This window comes from Poecilia reticulata, chromosome 1 (assembly GCF_904066995.2).
Source record: "Poecilia reticulata chromosome 1, P_reticulata-male-v2, whole genome shotgun sequence".
NCBI lineage: Eukaryota > Metazoa > Chordata > Actinopteri > Cyprinodontiformes > Poeciliidae > Poecilia > Poecilia reticulata.
This window is the reverse complement of record NC_088830.1, coordinates 27,602,572-27,618,260: the sequence shown is the minus strand read 5'-3', so window position 1 is coordinate 27,618,260 and position 15,689 is coordinate 27,602,572. Positions and strand designations below refer to the sequence as shown.

The 15,689-nt window shown below is 39.8% G+C and overlaps 1 protein-coding gene across 3 annotated transcripts in view; it reads right to left on the bottom strand.

Annotated features, from left to right (window-relative positions):
- Nucleotides 1-554: 554 nt before the first annotated feature.
- Nucleotides 555-15,689, bottom strand: part of myom2a (myomesin 2a) — a 34,945-nt gene continuing 19,810 nt past the window's right edge. For all 3 annotated transcript variants that reach the window (XM_008418504.2, XM_008418486.2, XM_081610548.1), the window contains 21 exons: nt 14,564-14,685; nt 12,813-13,000; nt 12,612-12,738; nt 11,413-11,591; nt 11,219-11,333; nt 10,374-10,533; nt 10,078-10,184; nt 9,947-9,991; nt 9,723-9,859; nt 7,750-7,894; nt 7,551-7,610; nt 6,730-6,797; nt 6,510-6,623; nt 6,341-6,428; nt 6,221-6,259; nt 5,329-5,434; nt 4,639-4,802; nt 3,783-3,819; nt 3,683-3,705; nt 3,418-3,473; nt 555-2,141 (listed from right to left, as the gene is read on the bottom strand). In XM_008418504.2, the coding sequence (XP_008416726.2) occupies nt 1,647-2,141; nt 3,418-3,473; nt 3,683-3,705; nt 3,783-3,819; nt 4,639-4,802; nt 5,329-5,434; nt 6,221-6,259; nt 6,341-6,428; nt 6,510-6,623; nt 6,730-6,797; nt 7,551-7,610; nt 7,750-7,894; nt 9,723-9,859; nt 9,947-9,991; nt 10,078-10,184; nt 10,374-10,533; nt 11,219-11,333; nt 11,413-11,591; nt 12,612-12,738; nt 12,813-13,000; nt 14,564-14,685 (2,575 nt within the window). In that variant the 3' untranslated portion in view covers nt 555-1,646. The remainder of the gene's footprint in view (nt 2,142-3,417; nt 3,474-3,682; nt 3,706-3,782; nt 3,820-4,638; nt 4,803-5,328; nt 5,435-6,220; nt 6,260-6,340; nt 6,429-6,509; nt 6,624-6,729; nt 6,798-7,550; nt 7,611-7,749; nt 7,895-9,722; nt 9,860-9,946; nt 9,992-10,077; nt 10,185-10,373; nt 10,534-11,218; nt 11,334-11,412; nt 11,592-12,611; nt 12,739-12,812; nt 13,001-14,563; nt 14,686-15,689) is intronic.

Sequence of the window (15,689 nt, the reverse complement as noted above, 5' to 3'; positions counted from 1 at the left end):
AATTCATCAGGTTTGTCAGTGCACCAATATACCTGTACTTAAAAGCAGACCAAAAGTACTTTGTAAGATTTTATTTATTTTTTGCTGTGCACTAAACGTTTCTCCTTCTTGCTTTGGTTACAAAGTTTTACAAATGTAAAACTTGTGATTTACACTGCAAAAACACAAAATCTTAGTATGTTTGTCTAGTTTCTAGCATACATTTGTACACTTGAATAAGACAAAACTAGCAAGATATAGGAGCTTGTTTTAAGTCAAAAATTTCTTAATGTTGAAGAAAAAGTACTAGTTTTATTTCACTAAACAATTTTCCAATAATCTGCCAGTGGAACTAGTATTTAAAAAAAAAATCAATATTAAGGAAATATTTACTTATAAGCTCCTTTATGTGGCTGAAAAGCTACATGCAAGCTAATTTTGTCTTATTTCATGTATTGCATACTAGCATATTTTGCATAGAAAGCAGACCAGACATACTTGGTGAGATTTTGAGTTTTTGCAGTGTACTAGAGTTTTCGAGTCTCCCACTTTGTGATGAAGCAGAGTCAGCAGAATGAGGTTGATGAGTGTATTTTATTGCCATTACAAAGCACTGCAGAGAAAAGACAAAAAAAAAAAAACAGGACAATCCACAAACAGATGGACTGGTCTGGCACAGGGATGAAGGCAGGAAGTAAATATGTTTATTTACATTCCCAGCAGCAGGCTTCATTTATAATGACATTAAAAATTAAGTCTAATAGAAGAGAGCAAAAACTAAAGCTGTATTCTAGTGAATCAGATTTGTAATGAAAATGCAGCTACTGTGGATTTAAAGTATTTGGGTAAATATGAGTTCATTTTCCTGTCATAACTTCTTTTGCAAACTTAATGTAATATTTAGCTATTTTTTATTACTAAAAGCTGAGAAAACTGAGCACTTGAGTTTGTCTGCATGTAGGATTAATGCTGGTGTCATTTTCCCCCCAACAATAATGATTTCTTGGAAATGAGGGAATAAAACGAGATGCAGGCGTTCAGCTAAAACTGCTCTAACAGGGTCTGCTTATAAAACATTAACCTGCACTGCAAAAACATAACATTTACCAAGTATTATTGTCTAGCTTCTAGTGCAAATATCTTAGTAAACTATAAGACAAAACTAACTTAAAAGTAAATTTTCAGCAAGATATAGGAGTTTAAGTAAACCCTTCCTGGTAACACTTTAAATAAAGTGTTACCTAATTCCTTAATATTGATTTTTTTAAAGTGCTATTTCCACAATCCACTGGCAGATTATTTAACTAAAACACACGAAAAATGTCTTGTTATAAGTGCAACAATCTCCCAGTGGAGCTGGTATGTTTTCATGCACTTGTATCTTGCTGAAAAGTTACTTGTTAGTTGTGTTTTATTTCTAGTTTATCAAGATATTTGCACTAAACATAGACCTATAATACTTAGTAAGTTGTTGTTTTTGCAGTGTAGTAGACATTTTGTTTCTCTTTTTTCTTCCTTCTCTTGATTTGTAATGAATGTAAAGCTTGTATTTTAGTATAAGCAGCAGTTTTTAATTCTTAAGCTAAAGAAACTAAACGTCTCCCATTTTCACCCTCCATGTTTCCAGCGGTGAAAGTTTTGCTCTCAGACGTCGATGCCTCTTCCGCTCACTTTCTGGGTGGGGTGGGAGACTTCATGAACCGGGGCGGAGTCGGGGACTTGACGCTGCGGGGGGGAGTGGGCGACTTGGTGCCCGGGGTGGCGGCGGGGGCGGGGGTCGGGCTCTTCGCGGACTGAGCCGGGGTCTGGGGCTTGGATGGGGTCGGGGTCTTGGCGGCGGCCGCCGGGGATTTTGGCGGTACAGGCTGGGCCGGTGGCACCGCCGCCGTTCTAGGCTGTCCCAGTTTGGGCTCGGGGATCGGCTCGCCGTGCCGGTAGACGCTGACGGTGATCTCCACGAACTCGCCGCCGTACTTGTTCCGCACGTTGATGCTGTACTTGCCGGAGTCATCGGTGGTGACTCTGTTGATGACCAGGCTGGCGAACTTCCCGCCGTCGAACGTCACCCTGGTGTGCTCGTTGGAGGCCACTTCCTGCTCGTTTTTGAACCAGGTGACCTCGGGGGTCGGCTCGCCCCACACGGTGCAGGTCAGGCTCAGAGACTGGACGGGACGGCAGAGTTTAGCATGATGCAACATGATAACAAAGCTAAAAAAAAGTACATTTTACATGATGCTGTATCTTTAAAGCTGTAGATCTTTGGCTCATGGCGATGTGTGCTGAAAATAAATAATTCTGTGTTTTTATCTCTTTTAGCAAAGCTAAAGGAAATGACATGTTAGGGAACGCCCTCAAAGCTAAGGCTAAACGATGGGACATGTTAGGGAATACCTTCAAAGCTAAGGCTAAAGGATAGGACACACTAGGAAACGCCCTCTTTAGGGCGTAGCTCAGATAGAGGCTAACAAAGGAACTGAGCAACTTTAGCTTGATGCCATTTTGTCCTGCTGGCTCCTAAAGGTAGCATGAGAAATGGACCAGCGGTATTTTGGCATTAATAAATTCATGAATTCAACTCACTGACTCTTCAACCTCATACATCAAGAACTCAGCATGGAAAACAGATGATTCTCCACATGTCAAGTTTGGCAGCAATTGGCATCAGAGGAAATACCAGTTTGACAAACTGGTTATAGATCTTTTTACTGTCTGCCTTGTTTTCTATTTTCCCATCTGTGGTTTTGTTTAATAAAACATCGTTTACAAGAAAACCAAAAATAATTTTAAGGTGTTACCTTCAGAAAACCAAAATTAAACTGTTTTTTAGTTTTTATTTTCTCTTACAGCTTTGCAGTTGTGTATCTGTTAATCTGAGACTTCTGTAAAAACAGAAGAGTGTCTTTAAAATGTGTTTTTGTCTGTTGACAGTGAACTGTGTGAACGGCTTTATGAGATGTAACTGGGATGTCTTAGTCTTGGTCTGAAATAATGAACCCAGAAATCCATACTGACCCTTCAAACCAGTTTAAACCAGTTTATGCACTTGAATCTGTTGTGGAATGTAATTGCATCTTGGTAAAAACTGCAGCCAAGAAAGACTAGACCATCAATCTAGGCAAGTCCTGACTTCAGATTATTCCAAATTTTGACTTTTTGATTGAAAAGGTTTCGAGATAAATAAAATTTGCGTAGTTTTATTTTTAAAAAGAGGGCGAAAGTTTTAAAACTTAAGATTCAGCAGTTCTTGATCTTGTTTCGTGTCTTTTTTTTTAGCAGTACGTTGCAGCCCTGATGCTTTTGTCTCGCTCCCGCATTCGTTCGTCAGGAATGCTGCTGCGGCAGTTCAGCGCTGACCCTTGACCTTCTCAGCCCAGAGCTGATGTAACCGTGTAAAACAAACATTTCTTTAAGGTTGATGTGATGTGAGAAGCCTCTCACCTTCTCCTCCATGATGGTGACCACATCGGGCAGTCCGCCCACCACTCTGCCGCGGTCTGGAGCAAAACAAACATCAGGGCTCAGAAACTCACAAAAGAACAAACAAAAACACATTTATGGAGCTCAAAGCGTGATTAAAATGTTGGTAAAAGTCCTTTACTTTAGGTTTTCTGCCTTTTTCTGAGTTTAAAATAATAAATAAGCTACATTATTGTGAGGGGATAAATAAACGTTTGGTGTCAACATTAAAAAGAGATCTACTTACTCTTCTCAGCAAATGCAGCTGCCCTAAAACCCAGAAGGTTCAGTGTTATTAGAATGATTTCAATACAAATTCACAAACTATTATTATCCAAACGACTTACTTAAGCCGTAGATACTCTTCATAGGCGTCAGTGTACGCTGTGAAAACGAAATACATAAATCAACACACACATGACTGGACATGCTGTAAACATTTCATTGTTAAGACAGTTAAAATGTCTCAGTTTTAAGGCATGTAGGTGGTTTCAGTGCTTTTAAAGGCAACCTATAATGGAAAATGGATATTTTCCACATTCTTGGCAATACCGTAACGTTTTTTGGTGTCTGGGAAATGTGTTGTTTCAAAAACCTTCTGACAAATCAACAAATCAGACAGAACTGAACCGTTACCTAGCAACCCAGAAAAGCCCAGCCCATCACCTAGCAACACAAGCTGAGTTCCCAAGACGTTCGGTCAGTTGGTTGGTTTTACCGCTGTGTGCGTTGTACAATGGCTGCTGGAAAAGACAACTGTTCAGTTGTTGACTTGCCATTCAGAAGCCATTTGCTAAGTTCTTATTGCTTGTGCAGGAGGCTCCACTTCTGCTTTTCAAAAAAGTACTGTTGTATAATTGTGCATCTGTTTGCAGACATTTTCATGAACGAGTGTAAACGTTGAGTTGTGGGTGTGGTGCTTATTTGTATTTAAAGTGTCAAGACGCCCTAAAGCTCAAGAGAGGCAGAACTGAGTCGATTAAATATCATTATCTAAGAATGAAAAAATGTGATGAACGTTTTGTTTGGCCGCTGTATTTATCCCAACTTGTTCAAGGATCAAAATCAGTATCTCTGCTCTGAAATGTGATTCAAAATCCCTGATAGGTGCAGCTCTAATCTTAGATTATATATATATATATATATATATATATATATATATATATTATAGCTGCATGTTTAGACGTGGAGGCAGTTTACTACCTTGTCCTGAGAGGTCAAAGGTCCGGGTGTGAGTCGTAACGCCGTCGGAGATCTCAATGGCGTAGTGACCCTTCTCCTTATCGGATGGATCACAAATCTGCATCCAGGCCATTTCTGCAGTGCCGCCGATCCTCATCTTCTCAGAGGAGGCGATCTTACTCTCCCTGCAGTCACACACGCGCACACACACACACACACACACACACACACACACACACACACACACGTCACCTCTAAGACTTCAAAAACTACACACACAGGTACATATGAGTTGAGCACGTTTAAAGTAACGTAAAGTTAACATTTTGCAGATCAGAAGTAAAGCGGTGCTGTGCAGTAAGAACTGGTTTGTGTTGTTAAGGTATGTAGGTGTGTTACTGCACGGTTGACTGTATGTCACAGAAATTAAATGAGCTCTGACACTGTTGATGTTCATAAGTAAAACAAGTCTAACATCAGCAGAAGGTTCTCAGGCTGCAGATACTTTTTACATTAAAAACGAACTTAGTAAATCAGATAATACTAGATATTTATAATCAAACATTTCAATGTAAAACAGCCAAATAATCTCAAATTCAGCCTCGTATTTTGATCCAGATGTTACTAAATCCTGATGTGGAAATGGATGATTTCATGGTTGTTTTTGCGCGTTGGTGCTTAATGAGTTGTGTGTAAACTCTGGTGATGTACTTGTGCTTCCAGACAGTCTTCATCTCCTCTGTGTAGTAGTTCATGTAGCACTGCAGTCTGATGCCCTCTGGAGTACACTGCATGACCAGCTCAGAGGCAGACGCACCTGAAACACACACACACACACACACACACACACACACACACACACACACACACACACACACACACACACACACACACACACACACACACACACACACACACACACACACACAGAGTCAGGACACCAGCCACCGACTCAGAGGGATTCTGTCAAGCTGCTTTTCTTCTGCACCAGAAATCTAGTGACTTCTTCTCTCCTTCCTATGAAATTACAACAACTTTTCAAATTGCATTTCTATCCAAGACATAATCCAGTTTACTGGCACTGCTGCTGACAGTGGCGTGTTCTCATAGTGGAACCTTCATTAAAGTCCAACTTTTCATTAAATGTCTATTCAGTGTTAAAAAAACCCATTTTGTTTCTTTAAAATCGCTTAAATCTCCAGCCATTTTTAGCCAAAATGCTTTAAAAAAAAACAAATCATGCTAAAGTTGAAGGAAGGAAGTTTCAGATTATGTTGGCTTGTGGACCCAACAGGAACATTATACGGAAAAGCACCACACAGCTTCCACGCAGCACGGTGGAAGACGTGTGATGCTGTGGGCCTGTGATGCTGCAAAATACCAACAACTGATTATTGAGTAAACACTGGATGTAAGTGACCTTTACGAGTCTAAATGGGAAAAATTAAGACATAGACAGACTTTATTATCATCAACTGAACATTTCAAATGTACATAATGAGTGAAATTTGTTTGCAAAGCTCCAATAATAATAAACAAGTTAGTTAATAAGAATAAAAGGAACCAAAATAAAAGGATTATATTAACAGCAGGTCAAACTCACCAGCATTGCAAGCGATTGCGTTGATGATGTCATCAAACACTGAAAATCAGAGGAAAAACTGAACCAACACAGATTTTAACTTTAATACAGATTAAACGAAGCTCACGCTGCCATAAATACCTTTGCCAGAAATGTCAAAAACTGAAGAGTCCTTTCCTTTGTCGTCACTCAGCACGGCTTTGTAAACGCCCTGGTCTTTTCTGGAGAACTTTAAAACACAAACAGATTTTTATCCGTCGGCAGCTGCACAGTTTCCCTTTAAGAGCAGTTTGATATTGCTGGTGTTTACCAGAGGCAGAGGAAGAGCGCAGGACCCAGACATGACGTTGGGCGCAGTCTCAGGAACAATCTCATCATCCTCCTTGTACCAGTGGAAAGCCGTGTCTTTTTTTACGTTGGCCACCTACAAACAGGCGAGAACCGATTCACCTCGACAGCCCAGAAAAGGTGGGAGGCTGGTGAAAGCTAACGTTAAAATGCATAAAAAACACGAGTTAGAAGCCTGTTACCTTGCAGGTGAGCATCACTGTGCAATCCTCAGTGACGGTGAAGTCGAGATACTCAGAGAAATGTGGACCTGCAGCGGAAACGAGATGAGAAAATCTCTCATTTTGGGTCTGAAGAAAGGCAGCTGTCCGTTAAAGATGCATTAAAACTAAGGCTGCAACTAATGATTATTTCAGTGATCGACTATTGATTATTCTGATGATTACTCTGATTTAGAAAACTGGACTTATTTTATTAAATTTACTTATTTATTAAGTGGCTTATCAGGCAGATTTTCCATTTAGTCACTTAAACTTATTTTATCACTTTAGAAAGACATTAACAGATGTAAATGCACAACAGTTCAATTCCCTTTTTAAAACAATACATATTTATTGCCTTAAATGCAATAATATAGCGTTTCTTTAGTGCACACTTGATTATTTGTAACAGAGGAAACATTTTAAAAACTGACTTCTAACGTTAAGATGTGAAAAGTTCAGCTCTTTCTGCTCGACTTATTAATACAGTATAGAGCTGATCTGTTGATTATTGTTTGGATTAATAAATTAAGAGATGGATGGCAGAAAAGCTTAATAGCAGTTTTATTTTTTTACAGAGTTTGAACCAGGTGAAGATAGGTGAGTCAAATAAAACTGAACTTAAGTCGGGGTATGAACTAAAATCAACGTTTTTTAGCTTTACATCATGTTATAATGTTATAACATGATGTAAACGATTAATCGAAACATTTAACGATTAATCAATTACTAAATTAGTTGGCAATTATTTAAATCAGCGATTTATCTGATTGTTTCAGTCTTAATTAAACGCTAACTCCCACCTTGCTTCCTAATGTGCTCTTTCCTCTGAAACTCGGCCTCCTTCAGAGCTGCCTTGAACGCTGGAAAGAAAAACGGCAACATGTTTCTCATAAATCCTCCAAAAGTTGAAATACTTTAACAACACCAGAGTTTACCAATACAATAGCTTTTCTCAGGTGATGTTTTATCTCAGAAATGTGGGTCGAACGTCAGTCTCACCGTCTCCCACCAGCACCAGGGAGCTCTGGGTCTTGGCTTTGCCGTCGTTGATCTGGACGGTGTACGTTCCCTCGTTGGCTCTGGTGAAATGATCCACGGTCATCTGGATGACCCCTGAAGCTACATCATGGCTGATCTTCTGACCCTGAGCAAAACGGTCATTTAAATGCATCAGCATTCAGTTTGCAGTAAATCTGGACTCCTGCTGCGAGGATCTGCTGATTCTGTGATCTTTGGTTTGGTGTCGTGTGTTTATGTTGGAAACCAGGGAAGTCCTGATCTGCCCTTTGATTTTGAATATCGGCAACGAGTCCCGATTGGATATATTTTAACCTTGTTTTTTATTTTATCCACCTTATTTAACACTTAACATAACTGACACTGATGTGTACACTGACTTTGTAACTCAAATTCATTGTTTTTGTTAGAAAAACTGTATTTACATTGTAGTTCCTCATGGCAGCCCTCGCTGCTCGGCTCGCTGTAACCGCGGTGCCGTCGGTGTTTCCTGTTTTGTTGCCAAAATTAACCACAGAAAGTAGCCAGACTTGTGACAACAAAGTCGGCCTTCTATCACCTGAAGAACATCTCCAGGATTAGAGGACTTATGTCTCAGCGCGATCTAGAGAAACTCATCCATGCGTTTATCTTTAGTCGCATTGATTACTGCAACAGCGTCTTCACAGGTCTGACTAACAAATCAATCAAACAGCTGCAGCTGATCCAGATGCTGCTGCTCGGGTTCTCACTAAAACCAGGAAGTCAGAGCACATAACACCAGTTTTAAAGTCCCTACACTGGCTCCCTGTAGCTCAGAGAATAGACTTTAAAATACTGATGTTAGTTTATAAATCACTGAATGGTTTGGCACCACAATAACTTAAAGATCTGTTATTACTGTACCAACCGTCTAGACCCCTCAGATCTTCTGGTTCTGGTCTGCTCTGCATCCCCAGAACCAGACGAGGAGAAGCAGCATTCAGTTTCTATGCACCACAGATCTGGAACAAACTTCCAGAAATCTGTAAAACAGCTGAAACACTGAGAGCCTTTAAATCTCAACTTAAAACCCACTTGTTTACAGTTGCTTATGGCTAAATTAGGGTTAGAGTGCCGATTTTGATGTCTTTGATGTTTTTATGTCTTTAAAGTTCTTAATTTCTTTTTATTTCGTGTCTCACTGTCTACATTTTTATTCAGTGTTGCATAACTCTGTATTTTTGTGTTTATTGATGTAAAGCACTTTGAAATGCCTTGCTGCTGAAGTGTGCTATACAAATAAAATTTGATTGATTGATTGATTATTGTTTAAATTTATCATGCGATTAATTGATTTGCTGCTTATTGCGACAGGCTGAACTCTGACTCTGCATCACCATTTGGGTTTAAAGCAAATATACAGATACGACTCTGGAAACAATGAAGGGCCCACTGCACTGAACCGCATTGAAAACCTGCTGGTTATTCCACCAAACATTGATCTCTGAGTTAAAACATTAGTGTTGTTATTTCTAAACGAATATGAACTTGTTTTCTTTGCATCTTTTTCGTTATTTTGATCATTTCTCATTTTCTACAAATAAATGCTAAATTTTTGCTTGTAACTTCAGAGACATGTCGTCAGTAGTTCATAGAATAAAAGAACAAAGTTCATTTTACTCAAACTTATACCTATAAAGAGTAAAATCTGAGAAAATGATCATTTTTAGTGGGCTCTTAATTTTTCCAGAGCTGTATGAATCTGCTCTCTGGGATTTAACGCCTGATTCCGATCGAGTCTGAAGCCACGTGGTCAGTTCTGGACTTTCCTAATTGCAAACTAAAGCAGATTGCATGATCAGGATGAGGATGATGTGCGTTCGTTCCTTTCATTTCTTTGAGTAAAAATGTCAGGTTCAATGAGGTCTCATACTGTCGTCACCCTAAATAAACACAGCAGAACGATCGTCTGATTCTGCAGTGAAACGTTTTACCTCCCCGCTGGTGACCGCTTTGTCGTTAACGATGAACCTGTAGGACACGGACGGAGACAGCTTGACGGCCTGCAGCCAGAAACGCACGTGTCCCTTCTCCAGAATCTCATAGTTGAGGTTGTGTTTCAGAGGAACGACTGCGCAGAGACAAAGACACACAAATACACCAACATTTGGTTAAAGAGGAAAAGATAACGCAGCGGGTGTGATGGCAAGACGTTTACCTGGATGCCTGATGGCGTAGCTGAGCTCAAGCATCGTGTTCAAAGCTGAGGAACAGAAAACAACCAGGAAGTCAGAGTGAACCTGAACCGAGTCCGAACTGGTTCTGAAGGTTCTGAAAGCGATGACCTACCGTCCTCAGTCAGGGTGTAGCTGGATGAAACTCCATCGGTGTCGGTGACGACCACAGAGTATCTGCCCAAATCGTCCTTATCAGGGTTGGTGAAGGTCAGTCTAGAGCTGTGAAGCACAGAGTTTAATGTGAAAAACCACCAGGAAGGCCTCCTTACTGTTATCTCTTAAATGGGCAGTATTACGTGTTTTCCAGGCTCCATTTTATGGCACAATCAAGTAATTATGTCACCTTCAGTTGTACATATATATTCTGCACAGATATAGACGTTTCTCCTCTGAAAGACAGCAGCTTACGTTCTGCCCTTGGCTGTGAAGGTGGCTCTGGGGCAATCACCAATGGGTTTGTAGTTCTTTGACCACTCAAACTTGGATGTTTCACAAATCTCACAGGCCTCAAACGACAGGAAAACATCTCCGGTCTCCTCGTCCACACCGGCTACGATCTCCGTAGTTCCTGTCAGTAAAGATAAACAGATATGTGTTAGCATAAGCTATATAAATAATAGTTGCTTTTACTTAAAGGATCCCTATTATGCAAAATTCACATTTTGAAAATTAATTTTTACTTCTATTTGGGTTTCAACTGCTTATAAAAACAGTAATAATAAATTAATGTGTTTTGGTGTCTGGAAAATGACCTCCGGAACATAACGTTACCTAGCAACCCTAGCTGAGGCTAACCGTTACCTAGCAACCAAAGCTGAACTCCAGGATGTTTGGTCAGCTGGTTTTACCAATGTAAGCCTACATAATGGCTGTTGGAAAAGACAAGGGTTTTGTTGTTGACTTATCAAAGATGTACAGTTGTATAAATGCTGTTTGCAGCCATTTTCACATGCGAGTAAACGTTGAGTTAGGGGGCGTGGCCAGCGGCAGCTTATTTGAATTTAAAGTGACAGGACGCCATAAAACAGCTCAAGATAAGCAGAACTGATCTGACTAAAATCTCAATATCCTAGAAAGATTTTGTGCAAAAAATGTAATGATCATGTTTTGTAACTATCCTAACCTGTTCAAAGAAGCATAATAGGTGACCTTTAATGAAACATAATCATACTGAGGTGACTTAATGAAACATACTGAGGTGAGGTTGCATCTAACAAACGTGTTACGGTTTGGCAGCGTTGATTTGTTGTTACCTGGAAGAGCTTTGGCACAGACAGGCTCAGACAGCTCAGAGGTTTTTCCAACTCCCTTTGAATTGACAGCACGGACTCTGAAGACGTAGCTACTCCCTTCCTCCAGTCCAGTTACCTGTAGCAAACCACGTGGAGCCGCTTCAAGGTGCTAAATCAAAACTGGAGTCTTACAGGTAACTCATCAGGTCTCCTACCTGCAGGTAGCGATGACTCACAGGCTCTCCATTCAGAGTCACAAACTCACTTGAACCCTTCTTGGCCATATCCACAAAGTATCCAGTCACAGCACCGGCTCCAGTATAAACGGGAGCTTTCCATAGGATGACCAGGGACTGACCTCTGACCTCCCTGAAGCCCAGGTCATAGGCCGGGCCTTTAATAACACAGAACAAGCAGAACAAAAGATAAAGCCTGGCAAAATCCAAAGTTTATTCCTAAATAGGACATTTAAGGAGAACCGTTTTTAACATGTGAATGCAGAGCCGGATTTAGTGGAATGTGGGCCCCGGGCCACTGCAGGTTTCAGTACCATAAACACACAAATGTCTGACAATGTCAGGATTCATCCATCCCACACTGGTAAAAAGTGGTTCAGGGAGCCTGAAGCTTTGTATCGTAGCATCAGCCTGGTTGAATAATAACTGAGTGAAACTCAGTGGGAGTTTAAATCATCTGTCAAAGGAGAGCTACATCTAGATACTAAAACACAGTAGTGTCCTCAAGGGGGGCCTGAAGGGGGGCAAGGCCCCATCTGGAAATTTAAAAAAATAAATTTTATTTTTCATCCATCCATCCATTCACTTTCTTCACACCCTTGTCCCTCAGTGGGGTCGGGAGGGTTGCTGGTGCCTCTCCAGCTAACGTTCCGGGTGAGAGGCGGGGTCACCCTGGGCAGGTCGCCCGTCTGTCGCAGGGCAACACAGAGACACACAGGACAAACAACCATGCACACACACACACTCACACCTAGGGGCAATTTGGAGAGACCAATTAACCTGACAGTCATAATAATATATATGCTGAGTTTTAATTGTATCTTTAAAAATAAAATTAAGAAATAATTTTTTTTTATTTTATTAAAAAAAAAAAAGTAAAATTAAATTAAAAATCTACTTAGAAGTAGAATTTTTAAATTAAAACATCTATTTATAATCTACTTAAGATGTACTTGTAGGTAGATTAAAAGTTTACAAATAGATACAATAAAAAAATAATTTTATAAAGTTTTTAATTTTAAAAATTTTAAATAAAATTGAAAATCAAAATATATACACATATACACACATTTTCTGGCGTCGCCACTCCCAGAACCCTGAAGCTTCTGAAAAGGTTTTTATTGTTCCAGCCGGATTAATAAAACTAGAGTAATTAAAAGCCTCAGAGGAACGGATACCTGGCTGCTCCATGGTCCACGCTTCACATTTCAGCGGCATACTGGGAGCTGATGGCAGACCAACACCAGCTAGATTAGCAGCCTGGATCCTGAACTCGTAAAATGTTCCCTCTGTTAGATTGTCCACCTAAAATAACAAACAAAGCTTGATTTTAATTACAGTTAAAATATAGAAAGTCATTATTGCTTCAGTAAACTCACAGTGCAGATCCGCTCAGTGACCGCAGCCAGGTTGACCTCCTTCCACACCAAAGTGTCCGCGTCCCGCTTGTCGATGTAGTAAGCGTTGACCTTGGATCCGCCGGAGTGTTTGGGTTTCTTCCAGGCCAAAGTCATGGAGGAGCCGTCGCAGTTCAGCATGGTGATGCCGTACGGAGCGCTGGGAGTCGCTGAAAACGTCACAAGATCCCGTCTGAACTTCAGACTTTTCACACATTCTCTCCAGGATTTGGATAAACATTTTTAAAAACTACTGTTAGCAACAAGTATTGTGATCATATGTGCATCAGCGGTTTCTGATGGGGCGAATTGGGCATATGCCCAGGGTGGCTTCTCCTCAGTATAACATGAACTGTTATACTGGTAAACACTTTTGTAGTTAAATCTGTTGCCTGTTTCTACATGACAAATGGTGCAATTTATTATAATTGTATTTATTTTCTACAGTATTTATTTTTTGTATTTGTATTGTATAGACACGTTGCAATGTGACGTCAAGGGCGCAAGATTCTGCTGGCGAACAATGACCACCATTGGCTGTAGCTGTCAAGTTGTCAACATAACATGTTAAAATCTTAAATGTATATAAAAGACATTCAAGGAGAGGAGATGCAATGCTTAGCTTCTAGATAACAAGGTCTGGAAAAAGTTTGAATTTAAAGAAAATATTGAGGGACGGTGGAGTAGGTCAGTTATGCTAGCTTGACTATGAAAACCTTAGCATGTAGGTGTGCTGTGGAATTCAGAGTTTCGATTTCGTAAAAAAAAAACCCCACACCAACTCTAACCGATCTTCAGTAAATTAAATTAGCTAATCTAATCTACCACCTCTGTCCTGACATGATGACTTATTAATATTTGCAAAATAAACATAAAGCCTGAGATCATAATACTGTAAAGGACTGGATGTTCTGATCTTTGTGTGGAAAATGCTTGAGTGTTTTTTGATGCTGAATCCTGATACACTAGTGGTGTTGTTGTCAGTTGCTAAGGCAACGGGTCTGTGCGTAGTTTGGTCAACACAGAGAGCTAGAAAAGGAGAATAAGAGTTGTTCTTCAACGGTTTTCTGCATAATTTTTCCCTTTTCTGTGATGCGCTGCTCTAAATTAATACCTACATCTCCAGGTTTCATTTTGTTAACCCGATTGTTCTACCGCAGCAGCGCAGCTACGGATGGCAAGTAAACGAATCATTTTTTCTCTTTAGTGTTGTGCAAAATTTCCAGATGTAAACAATAACATGCAACACACTTTTAACTGCATGGTATATGGTTTGTGCCTTGCTTTGTGCGTTTGTAGTATCATGTTTCTTGTGAATATTAACAGAAGTTTTGAGTGCATCTATGATGGTACATGGCATGTCGGCCCAGGGCCCCAAATAGGCTGGGACCGCCCCTGCACATGTGAACATCTGTGTTTGAACTTTTACTGAACCCAATTTATCTGTGAAGAGTAAAAACTGGAACAGAGGGAGATGAAAGACGTGGCTTTGTTAGGGTGAACGAGGAACAAAAGCAGGAAGTGAGTCAGTATAGTTGGATATTAATTCGTTTTAATACATACCGTAATCCACTCCCTTCCCTGGACAGAACAATGAAATGAGACGTCCTGAGGATGAGCTTTGCCACCTATTGGGTTACCTTTTAACTTTTTATTTCAAACGCTTGCAGGTTTATCTGACCAGAAGTAGTTTGAAAATGCAGACTGAGTCCAGAGGTATTTATGTTTCTTACCCAGAGCCGGCTCCACGGCGATGGGGGACGACTCCTGAGATTCTTCGCTGAGGCCAAAGATGTTCACAGCCTGGACGCGGAAAACGTAGCTCTCCCCTGGGATGAGGCCGTGGACCACAAACCTGACACACATTCAGTACGTTTCACTATAAATAACAATCATCATCAGCACTCTGTCAGATTTAACTACGATGATCCGGTTTTCTTTGTAGTTCATAGCAATATTTTTGCAGACTAATATTAAGAAAAAAACAATTGGATGGTTCCTATATGTTGTTTTTCAAACCACAGAAATATATTTAACGGGGTATTTAATCAGGTTGGGCTGTTCAAATAAGGAAGGAAAATCTATAAATAAATTTTAAGATAAAATATCTGGGCTTTTGGAATCACATACTGAATATTTTAAGTTTAGAACTGGTTTTTAATGGAAAATTACAGATCACTGGATTGCTAATAAGATAAACTACCTTTTGCTCAATATGCTTTAATTTGGATTGGGACTTTAATGTGTTAATTTTGATTAATTACATAGATTTTAATGCAACCAATTGCATTTTTTTCATTAACATTTTTTATTTTATTTATTTTTTATTTACATACAAAGGTTCCTTCTGGAACCCTGTGTAGTTACATGTTTCTGGTACGACCATAAATGTGACACACAAGCTACATTCACAAACAGCAATAGATGACACAATTGTTTCTTCTTGACCTGGGGATTAATTTTTGCATCAAAAACCGATCTGATGAGACGCTGTAAAAGATTATTGTTGTGTTGAAGTTATGCTAGAAGGAGTTAGCCTGTTAGCGCAGCTGTTCCAGCTTAGAGTAGCATCTCAATGCTAAACGTGTAGCAGCAGCAGCAGCACAGACAGTGCTAATGTCAGAGACTACGGTTCACATTTCTACATTTGTGTTTTTTCAGAGATGTGTTTCAAACAGAGATGTTTCTGAAACATTTGAAATCTGTATGGTTATAACATCTATTGGCATGAAGCTGGTGACTGAATAACTTAAATAAGATTATAAACAATAAATATCTTTGTTGCTGAACACATATGTCTATTTCTTCAATACTTTAGCAGAAAATGGGGTTCTTGAATTGAAAATACAGCTTATTTTT